This window comes from Delphinapterus leucas, chromosome 2 (assembly GCF_059928025.1).
Source record: "Delphinapterus leucas isolate spDelLeu-1000000601 "Yukka" chromosome 2, BTC_Dleu_Yukka2, whole genome shotgun sequence".
NCBI lineage: Eukaryota > Metazoa > Chordata > Mammalia > Artiodactyla > Monodontidae > Delphinapterus > Delphinapterus leucas.
Window position 1 is genome coordinate 107391184 of NC_143130.1, and position 11799 is coordinate 107402982.

Here is an 11799-nt window from a genome sequence, read left to right on the forward strand (position 1 = left end):
CTTAACACTGTATCATACAGCTTTAAGGTTTTAATTGAATAATGAATTATATCTTTTCTAATAATGTGCTGCCTTAGGAATACAGACCAGCCTACTAACTTTCACAGTTATTTTTTTATTTGTTTTGTTTTGTTTTGTTTTTTTTGAGGTACGCGGGCCTCTCACTGTTGTGGCCTCTCCCGTTGCGGAGCACAGGCTCCGGACGTGCAGGCCCAGTGGCCATGGCTCACGGGCCCAGCCGCTCCGCGGCATGTGGGATCTTCCCGGACCGGGGCACGAACCCGTGTCCCCTGCATCGGCAGGCAGACTCTCAACCACTGCACCACCAGGGAAGCCCCACAGTTATTTTTTTATATATTCGTTTAGAAATTCGAAGGCCAGGGACTTCCCTGGCAGTCCAGGGGTTAAGACACCACGCTTCCAAATGCAGGGGATGTGGGTGCGATCCCTGGTCAGGGAACTAAGATCCCACATGCTCACAGCATGGCCAAAAAAAGAAATCCAAAGGCCAGAGAAGATATAAATTAGAAAACAAAAAACAAGAAAAATGATTACGAAGAGAAAGAAGATGACTATACAGAAAGCTAGAGAGATACCAACTCTGAAATAGTTTGAGGAAAAAGAGGAGGAGGAGGAGATATCCAAGGCATTACCCAAAGAGGTGAAGGATGCTTTCAGAGGTAACTGAGTTACCTGTCTGACTCTGGACGATCGTCTTTCTCCTTTCCTTGGTTTCTCATCATCAGATTCACCTTTCTCTTCGGAAATAGAGGCGCTTTTTCCTATCAAATGAAAGAAAACCAAGTCAGACTCATAACATGAACATTCATTCAAGACTGCTTTCTAAAATTCAATCGATCAAAGCATATGAGTGGCTCAATACATATCTGTATTACTCTCTCTGACTTCTATGTGAAAGAAAAGACTATATAAAGCCCTAAGGGTCAGGGTCATGTTGATAATTCCTGCTATGCATATCTGGAATGTTTTTAATGTCACAAAGCCAACTCACATATTATAAATAATTCAAATAAATGTAAAATAACTACCAGGGGCTTCAAATTGTCTAGCACAAAGTACATTTATTTCTGTAAAATGTTTTGTCACTGAATCAAAGCCCAAGACTTCACTGTGTTCAGTGTCCATTTTTTTGGACTGCCTATTGCCACCACTAGTTTTGACCCAAACATCATGATTAATATACCAGTTTGTAAAACAATAATCTCATGATATAAGTACTTAAGAGAAATGATTTTCAGGGCTCAGGGCTTCAGAAATGGACCCTCTCAATTATGTTTTATATATGGAGCTCAAGGTGAGATTATTTTAAAGAAAAATAAGCTCTACTATTAAAAGAAAGCTTGTGGACTTCCCTGGCAGTTCAGTGGTTAAGACTCCATGCTTACACTGCAGGGGGCACAGGTTGGTCATTCCAAATAACAACTCCATGTAAAACTGGAAAAAATTTTCACTTACATTCCATGAAGGAAGTTAACTGTGGGTAAATCACTTAAATAATTTGGGTCTCAGTGTCTTGACTGAGAAAATGGAGGGGATGGACCGGAAGACCTCTACGTTTTCTAGCAGTATTAAAATATTACACAGAGTAGCAATGCAAATATTGATGTGAACCAGTTTAGAAAACAGCTTAAAGATAATTATATTTCAGATATGTACAATACAGTACAAAAGGTTTAAATGATCCATAAAAACCTGCGCTACCCTAACAGTATTTAAACTAGTGCAAATAAAGCAGATGGTGTGAGCTCTAATCCAAGGTCTTCTCTCTTATTTCTTTATTCCAGCAATCTAAACTAAACTAATCTCTGCTTCTGTAACTAAAAGAAGAAAAGAAACTTACAGAATGAACTAGAAGACTGCACATATTTCATAAAACTTTACTCCATGATCACTTGATTAACAGGATCTTTGAATATATACCATTTCATATCTGGGTTAGAGAATAAAGACTTGCATTACAGGTGTGTGTACAGGAACTAGGGTTAGGATATTCAGTGACAGGTCAGATTCTTCAGCAAAGATTTAAAGAGTAATCTGTAAGATATTAATAAATAATGTGGTGCCTATAATAATCAATAATTTCATAATTAAATGACCTGGAATAGGTTAAATTACAAAATGAGGAAAACCAAAAGAAAACCTTTTCCATGAATTTCAGGAAAAGCTCCTTGGCATGTATCAAAATAAGGGAAAGAAGCTGACTTATTGTAGTTTAACAAAAAAGAAAAAAAAAGGCAGAGGGTGGAGGGAGGGATGAACAGGCAGAGCAAAGAGGAGTTTTAGGGCAGTGAAAATACCCTGGTATGATACTCTAATGATGGATACATGTCATTATACATTTGTCCAAACCCACAGAATGTACAACATCAAGAATGAACCCTAAAGTAAACTATAGACTTTGGGTGATTATGATGTGTCAGTGTATGTTCACCCATTGTAATTACAATAAAATGTACCACTCTGGTGCGGGATGTTGATATTAAGAGAGGCTATGCATATGTGGGGGCAGAGGGTGTATGAGAAGTCTCTGTACCTTTACGATTTTGCTGTGAACCTAAAACTGCTCTAAAAAACTAATGTCTTAAAAAAAAAATCACTAACCAGATGCTCAAGAATTAAAAAAAAAAAAAAAAAAAAAGAAGAAGCTTCCCTGGTGGTGCAGTGGTTAAGAATCCATCTGCCAGGGCTTCCCTGGTGGTGCAGTGGTTAAGAATCCATCTGCCAGGGCTTCCCTGGTGGTGCAGTGGTTGAGAGTCCGCCTGTCGATGCAGGGGACACGGGTTTGTGCCCCGGTCCAGGAAGATCCCACATGCCGTGGAGCAGCTGGGCCCGTGAGCCATGGCCACTGAGCCTGTGCTCCGCAACGGGAGAGGCCACAATAGTGAGAGGCCTGCGTACTGCAAAAAAAAAAAAAAAAAAAAGAAAGAAAAACAGAGAAAGAATCCACCTGCCAATGCAGGGGACACGGGTTCGTGCCCTGGTTGGGGAAGATCCCACATGCCGCGGAGCAACTAAGCCGGTGCGCCAAAACTACTGAGCCTGCACTCTAGGGCCTGCGAGCCACAATTACTGAGCCCATTCGCCTGGAGCCCGTGCTCCGCAACAAGAGAAGCCACCGCAATGAGGAGCACGTGCACCACAACGATAAGTAGCCCCGCTCGCTGCAACTAGAGAAAGCTCGTGCGCCACAACTAGAGAAAGCCCGCGTGCAGCAACAAAGACCCAACGCAGCCAAAAATAAATAAAATAAATTAAAAAATAAAAAGAAGAAGAAAAAGTTAACCAGGTTGGAGGGAAGGTAAAGATTTGAAAATTGCAGATATCTTAAGCTTATAAATAGGCAAAGAAAGGACTGGAAAATTATATAGCAAACTATCAACTGTGGTTATTTTCATTTGTGGGACTTCTGATGATTTAAAAACCTGTTTAAAGGGCCTATATGGGAAAAGAATCTAAAAAAGAGTGGATATACATGTATAAGTGATTCACTTTACTGTACACCTGAAACTAACGCAACATTGTAAATCAACTATACGCCAATAAAAATTTTTAAAAATTAGGGAATTCCCTGGTGGTCTATTGGTAAGGACTCAGTGCTTTCACTGCCGGGGCCCGGGTTCGATCCCTGGTAGGGGAACTAAGATCCCACGAGCTGCACAGCGCAGCCAAATAAAACAAATGAAAACCTGTTTTTTCCAGTTTTTCCAAAAATTTTCTAATGAATACACACTACTTTTTGTAATAAAAAAACAAACATTTTAAAAACGATAAAATCCTATACCCTGGAGGGAAAACCTACAGGAGAGATTCTCTGATACGCCTCAAATACTATGAACAGTTAAAATTCACAGGCCTGGCCAACCCAAGTACTTGCTTTTACCACTGCAAGTTCTATATAAGAAACATTCTCTTTGTTGTTTATTTTCAACTTAAAAGCAAGTGGTACAAGCACATATACCAAAGATGCTTTGCAGTGAATAACAAAGCACATATATGCTCTGAATAAATAAATGTGATTTTAAGGGGGGAAAAAAGGCATGTACAAAGTTTACCAGAGATAAATGTGCTAAACAGATCAAATAAGAGTTCTGGAGCTGTGATTTTAAAATTAGGTATGCACAAGCAAATAGCCTTTATCTCCATCAATTATAAACTGTATGCTATTCTATTAGATCATAATGTTATTTTGATACTGTAAAACTGCAATGACAGGATTCTAGATGATCCCTCCTCTAGAAGCACTTGCCTAATAAGTCATCAAAGAGATGTGGGAAAAATGGGAAGGGCTGGTCAGAAAGTTCTGGACATCACTGTTTTGCAAAGAAAATGACAACTGGAGGGGAACCTCAGACATGAAAACAAGAGCCTAGTAAGCAATACAAAATATAAGAAAGAGATGAGGAGTTTCTTCCAGCTCCTTGTAAGGAGCTGATGTGATGCAGACAAGGTTCTGGGAAAGGTGCCATCTTCTATTATGTGAACATGGCCACATGAGTGTCTTCAGCCAGATGTTAATAATATGTGCAGAAACTGAGCACCTTTAGCAAAGAGTGGTACGAATACTGGTAACAGGTTAATAAATGTATTTCAGGAGTTAAAAAGCAAGTCAGGGTGAATGTAAGATTTCTGAGATTCCAAAGCCAGAAGCCTTCAGGAGAGCAAAGGCAGTGTAGAATGTATTAAAGTGAAGAATAGGGCCTTCCCTGGTGGTCCAGTGGTTAAGACTCTGTGCTCCCCCAACGTAGGGAGCACAGGTTCGATCCCTGATCAGAGGATCCCGGATGCCGCACAGCTTGGCAAAAAAACCCACAAAAAACCAAACAAAAAAAACAAACTGAAGAATGTTTAAGGGTCATATAGGAAGGTAGTTTCTTCATCTTGGAAAACAAATCCCTGGGCAGGATTTGCAGGATCCAGGTTAGGTAGCTACAGAGATCAGAGCAAAGCTTGTGGCCAGAGGGTATCCTTGGGTATGAAAAAGCAGCAGAAATTAAGAGAATGGAGACCTGGCAATGATGCCAACCCTAAATCTGACTCATGTTAGCTGTATAAGTAACTTACCTAACATTTCTTTATAATCTCAGCATCCAGATTTAACACAAGAACAGGAATGAGGGCTAAATGCTCTGTAAGCCAAAGGCTGGCTAAGATCCCCTGGGGCTATACCTTTGTTAATCAATCTGTATTCTGAATATCCATTTTTAAATGTTTTTGTATTTTTCCTCCTAATTTTCCTAGAGTGGGCTCTTTTTGGAAAAATTAACTGAAGATAATAAGGACTGTTGTATACCCAGTCATGATCTAGGAGGCAACTTCTGACTATGGAGGGTGAATACTGACTCCCAACATCTTAGAAAAATCTGAAGAAAGTGATGGAAAGATATGAAGTCAAGAAGGAGAGCCAGGCAGGATTTTATAAACCAATTTTTCCTTCCTATTTGGGATTGTGACTACAGCACATTAATGCGAGGTTGCTGGCATATAATAAGCCAAGGATCTTGATTAACTATAATGCTGAAAAACTATTCTTTCATTTAGTCATTCATAAACTGAGCTGATCAACAGAACTACCAGGGGACTTTTTAAAAATGTAAGGTCTCAGGACTTACATTCTTTGAGATTCTTGGGGCAGGGCCCAGGAATTCATATTCTTAAAAAAAATAACATCCAGGGGCTTCCCTGGTGGCGCAGCAGTTAAGAATCCACCTGCCAATGCAGGGGACATGGGTTCGAGCCCTGGTCCGGGAAGATCCCACATGCCGCAGAGCAACTAAGCCCACGTGCCACAACTACTGAGCCTGTGCTCTAGAGCCCGCAAGACACAACTACTGAAGCCCACGCGCCTAGAGCCCGTGCTCCACAAGAGAAGCCACCGCAACGAGAAGCCTGCGCACTGCAACGAAGAGTAGCCCCCGCTCGCTGCAACTAGAGAACGCCTGCGCCCAGCAACGAGGACCCAACGCAGCCAAAATAAATAAATTTATTAAAAAAAAAAATCCTCAGGTGCCACTACTGATTATCAAAATATGTTACTAGGAACCTTACTTTAATCAAAATCTTATTAAATAAGGAACCCCAAACATCCAAAGCTAACAAATAAGCTGGAAGCCTAATAGTTTATGAGCCTACGGCAGACTGACGCTGTACACCTGAAAAAAATCTAATTTCTGGGTAAACTCCAGGCATTACTACCGATCCAACCAAGCACTGCTAGAACTCCAAACTACAACTCCATTTAGGACCTTGACCAAATTTTATGCCACATCTGTTATGAAATTCACATTCTAGCCAAGATCAGAGGTAGGAAAGTTTATGGATAGAGTATACCAAAGAGGACACACAGCAATTGTTTGTTGTATTCTACAATTTACTACATTCATTTCTTACTTTTTTTTCACCTCTTTCCTTTCACCTGTTTTTTTTCCCCTCCTCCAACAATTACAGCCATAGGCATAGTCCTGCTGAAGACACAAAGCACTTAAGAGACTACTGGCCACCTTCCTCACTCTAAATCTCTACTTGCTTTTGAAACCTTATATCTATTTCAGGACATTCCTCATTTTCACTTCAAGTTACATTTAGAACAGAGAGAGGCTCTCTCTTTTTCAAGAGTTCCTTATCAAATCATATTGCTATCAAGAATTTTCAATGGTTCCCCCATTACCTTTAAAATTAAATATCACCTTCCTTCCTACCTCTGTGCCTTTGTTCCTTCCTAAAAATACCCTATTGTCTTCTCTGTGCCAACTCAAATCCTACGTATTTCTAAGGCTCACTCAAATCCTACACCTCCTTCATGAGGCTCTCTCTAATCTCTCTAATCCTCAGAGAATTTTTTACTCTTTGGAATTCCACTGGTACGTGTGTCCGTACTACTTGTATGTCACTTAAAACATACCATCTTCCATTGTTAGTTTTATGTGCAGTTGTCTTCTCTCTCCCTAATAGATTTTACAATGGGCTGACTCCCCACACACTCTAGCATAGAGACATGTATACAGCAGGAATTCTATACGTAATTTTTTGGCGTATTTTTATTTGAGAAGCGATGCTGACAACTAATTTATAAAAGAGTTTTCCCCTTCCACATGGCTTTACAATCAGGGAAAAAAAGAGTGCTAAGAGCAAAATGGATCAATTGGTGGTTTGCTGTTTTTATTTTGAAGAGAAAAGAGATCTCTAAAAGAAATTATTTCTCTCCCATCATTAAATATCTCCTAAAAATCTGCTTTCCGGAAAGAGTTCCATATTAACCAGAAGAGCTAGCAACTTCTATACATTCTAAAAGTATTAAATATGGAATGATCACCTTCCCCATGACCACTAACATTAATAATCATTCAAAATACTTGTTAATTTACACACTGGTTTACTTTATCTACCTACTATTCACATGTCTTATACGCATGTTCCCCTAAAGGCACACTGTTTTGACAGGTAGTTCCTAGAAGGCAAAGGCTGCATTTACAGACTTTTGCTTGAGATACTATGCAAAAGTGGGTGCTTAACATTTTTTTAAATGTGAAAAAATTAATCTTACCTGAACCAATTCCACACACTGGGTTTGAGCTCCCTGTAATATGCTCAAATAATACTCTGCACTGCCTCTCATAGTACACAGCATAACTCCAGTTAATTATGTAATAATTTGTTTAATGTCTATCTCCTCACTAGACTGTATGTTTCATTATGACAGAGACTTGTCTTTTTCTCTACTATATTCCTGGTGCCTAGCACATGCCTGGCATACAACAGGCAAGTTTTTACTTGTAAAAACTTGGTGAATGAATTAATAAACTGCAGATGCCCATTTGGGGGGATGACTGGATGTGTAACACACAATATATACAATTGGTGAAGAGATGAAAAAGAGTTGTGACTGTTGCTAAATTCAGAGGCAGAGAAAGTTAGAGAGGTATACAGATGAGAAGAAAAATCAGACTGCCTCATAAAATACTCTGAGAGGTCAACACAACATAGAGGTGAACGCAGACTTCGAAAAGGACATAATTTCCATGAAAAACAGATGTCAAATAACACTGTCACAGAATTGCCCTGGGACTTTAATGGAGGCTTAGCATGAAAGGAGGTGTAACTACCTCCCCCCACCAACTACGCAGGATTGACAAAACAGCGCAGTGGGGAGGGAGATACGTACTGGGTGAATGTCTGCTGAGCTCCAGCTCTGGTCTCTCCAGGCTGCTCTGAAAGTCAGGAGGCAGCAGGGAAGCCACTCCCTCGGGATGGATCATCTCGTCCTCCGACTCAGCTGAAGCTTCTGCAAAGTACAGATTGGGTCGGGGCAGGGAGGGAGTGAAGGGCTCAGCATGTGGGAATATGTAGAGGAGTGAAGGAGGTCAGGCAAAGTCACGGATACAGAGTATATACTAAAAAGAGCACTGTCCATAGAGAAAAACTCCCTAAGATAAGGCTCTTGTTCATCTAAAGGGTAGCTTAATTTACTTATAACTCTTCCTGTTGGCAGGAATCCTCTTCTAGTCAAGACAGTCAAATTAAGTGTCTTCTTCCCTGACAAAAGGTAAATAGTAACTCACTTGGCTCCATAAACTACCAAAGCAAATAACTGGCAGTCTCAGCCTGACTTATATTCCTGAAACTGCCTAGTGAAACAGGCCCATCTACTCAGTGAAAGGAATAAGCAGGAAGAACTCCTTGTAAGAAGTGACAGTCTGGGCTTACCTTCAAGTTCTGCAGCTTCTCGAGCTTCACGTTCCAGACGCTGCCTAAGCAGCTCCTGCTGCTTTTCCAGATACTGCTTTATGAAACTGTTCTGGCTCATTTCCTCGCCAATCTGTGTAGAAGACATGGAAAAAGATAGTCTAGGAAAACAAACCAGGAGGTACAAAATTCCATGGAAAGATACGGAAAATGTTGGAGGGCCCTTTTCTAAGCTACTCCTAAGTTGAGGACCAAAATATATAGCCCTACGATTCACAAAAGATGGCAAAGAGGAACTGCACACATAATTTTTTATTTTAAATATTCAGTTCCCAGCCAAAGAATGATACACAAATAATTTTAAAAAATAAAAATTCCTATAAAATTATGTCTTTTAGTCTAAATTTTTAGATAATCTAAATTATATAAAGATAATCTAAATTTTCCTTTTAATAATATCAAAAACTGAAGGAAAAAAATACTAGTTCATACTAATTCATCTTTTGTTCACACAAAAGATCAACCTCCACCTATCCAGGAAACATTTTGTTAAACATCTCCAAAATTCAACTATTAGACTTAAAAGCCTGAAAGCAAGAGACTAAGAAAAGGGATTCAGCATTTAGACAGAGTTCTAACTCCATTTTCTTTGGGTGAGAAGAAATCTTTGGTAACAATTTTTAAAATCCAGGAGCTTAATCCCTTTTCCCATTTTTTTTCTGCAACACAGACTCCCATGTCACTCTTCTGCCCTTCAGCTTTCTCTTCACAAGTCCTCTTCCCGAGAAGCTTCTTGCTTAGCAAGTCCTATTAGAACTCCAGAAAAAGGAAAAAAATCTGAATAAATACTTTCTATGTCATTAGTCATCTTTCCTAAGCGTGGTAAATGTTTTTTTTCCCCCCTAAAATAGAGATGAGTCTCTTGGTAGTCAGTGGACACTGATGAAGCGTGGGTTGCAAGTATTAGAGAACGTATGTATTTGTTGCAAAAAACCTATGTTAATAAAAGCAAAACTTCAAAGTTGCAAATGTAATCAGCAAAAGGAATAGAATGGTAAAGTGAGTAACTTATGCAGTTTCTTATGCTTGTTAAAATACTTAACCTCTGTAAGCTACTTAGATTATACTTTCAGCTTCATGAGCTAATAACAAGGGAGTAGGAAAGCTCTCTTGTTTTTCCACTGTATCTTGGGACTTCATCTAGTACTGGAGCTGCACACCACTGCACTAACAAAGACCTGGATTTTTCCTTTAAGTGCATGACACAATATAATGAGGGGATGTTAAAAGCTGAAAAGAATCTTAGGAGACCACACAGCCTAAGACTTTTTTTTTTGAAACTGGGAATGATTTCTTCCAAAGAAATCTTATGCAGAAACTCAATATTCAAAGCAGACAGAAGTAGATCTAATCTAGTTTAAGAGGCAAATGTGAACCCCTGCTCATTTGGGAAGAAATTTTCTCTAGGAAGCCTCCAAAAGCAGCTCCAGAAGATCCCAACAGAGTAGTTATAAAACTATGGATCTAGTCCAACTCTTTCTCATCTTACACACAGGGAAACTGAGGAAGCCAAGGCCTCCAAAGGTTAAGTTTCTTGCCCAAAGTAACAGCAATTAATGACGTTTAGGAGTAACTGCACAGTTAATATTAAAACTAGTAATGGTGGATGATTTCCAAAGGACTGAATTCTTGGAAAATCTATGTCAACACAAGAATTCTTCTTGATCAGCAAGTATTTTCCTATACTGCCCTGTTGATTGTCTACTCATATCTACATTCAAAGACATCAACTACTTTTTCCAAATTGATGTCAAACAAACGCCTTCAGATCCTTGTACTCCACTTAATCAACTAGAGCCACATCTTTCTGAACACACCATTTCAAGAATCAGAAATTAACTAACAGCTCTTCTGATTCGTGAATTCTTTATTAGAATTCAACTGTCCTAGTATGAAAACATTTTCAACCCAGGGAACTGAGGAAAATACTGGTGAGAAATCAAGCATCAAATATACAACATCATGTCCTTCCATGTCTCCGTGCATCCAAAGAGCCCCCCCTTCTAGTGAACCTTCTTTCTTACCTGGGAATTTGGCTGGAATGCAGCATGGGGTGTTGAGTGTTTCTGTAAATTTTCTAGCATTAGAGCCTGGTATAGAGAAGGGCAAAAGTCAGAAACCAGGAGGAAAAAAACCAAAACCAAAAAAACCCTCCCCCAATCTCTTCATCAAAGGCAATGACTAACCGTACACACTTAAACTGTACTCCTCTTCCAGGGACCTAAAAGCCCTTTACTAATTCCGTCCTCATTCGTCTTCAGAAGACCCTTAAAGGTAGCCATGGTTACTGCTCCCAAATGTACAGATGTAAAATGCAGGCATATTGGGAAAATCTGGCTATGCAATAAAATCAGTGACAGTGACAGAACCAGTACTACAATCCCTATTATCTTCTGCACTTCTGACTAGTGTCCCTTCTAAATCTGGCCCTTCACTTCAAATATTCAAACCAGGTTCAAATACATGAAACCAACATGGTTTTGGTCTGACTGAATTCCTTGGTCAGTTACCCAGGACTAGATCTACTTGAGTGAACTTGCATCGTTTCCAAAAGAGTGGCACCTAGATTTACCAAATTTATAAAAATTTCAGAGGAGGCTACAGAACAAAATGACCACAGACTCTATAAACTGTGTCCTGATCCAATCCCTCCACACACGGAACTGTCAGCTTCAATGTAAGCAACGGTTTGCCAACTTAACCCTTGAGCCAACCCAGCCCAAATCTGTTACTCTTCACGTATCCTAACCTACCCTAATTAAAACCAAGAAATCCACACCATCCCTCCGCTTACACCAAACCTATACACACCAATCCATCCATCTACCTCTTGACAATCCCACCCTAATCTACTCAAACCGATTCAAAACCCCAACATATACCAGCCCGCCTCACCTCTCTCATCAATAATCACCAAACTCTTATCCACCCGAATTGCTTCTGGACGCCCTATAAATTATACACCCCTCCCTAACCAAGTCCCTTCAGATCAAGGTTTCTCTTCATCTCACCTCCTAATCTAATCAAGCAGGCATTTTT

General features: G+C 39.8%; 1 protein-coding gene across 5 annotated transcripts in view; it reads right to left on the bottom strand.

Moving 5' to 3' along the window:
* The window catches only part of ACIN1 (apoptotic chromatin condensation inducer 1), a 33168-nt gene that overhangs the window by 20588 nt on the left and 781 nt on the right, over positions 1–11799 (bottom strand). For 4 of the 5 annotated variants that reach the window (XM_022553429.3, XM_089907434.1, XM_089907435.1 and 1 more), the window contains exons 2-5: positions 10785–10850; positions 8722–8833; positions 8180–8299; positions 694–782 (exon numbers count right to left, since the gene is read on the bottom strand). In XM_022553429.3, coding sequence (XP_022409137.2) covers positions 694–782; positions 8180–8299; positions 8722–8833; positions 10785–10850 — 387 coding nt within the window. The remainder of the gene's footprint in view (positions 1–693; positions 783–8179; positions 8300–8721; positions 8834–10784; positions 10851–11799) is intronic. The other variant, XM_022553430.3, reaches the window with a different exon arrangement.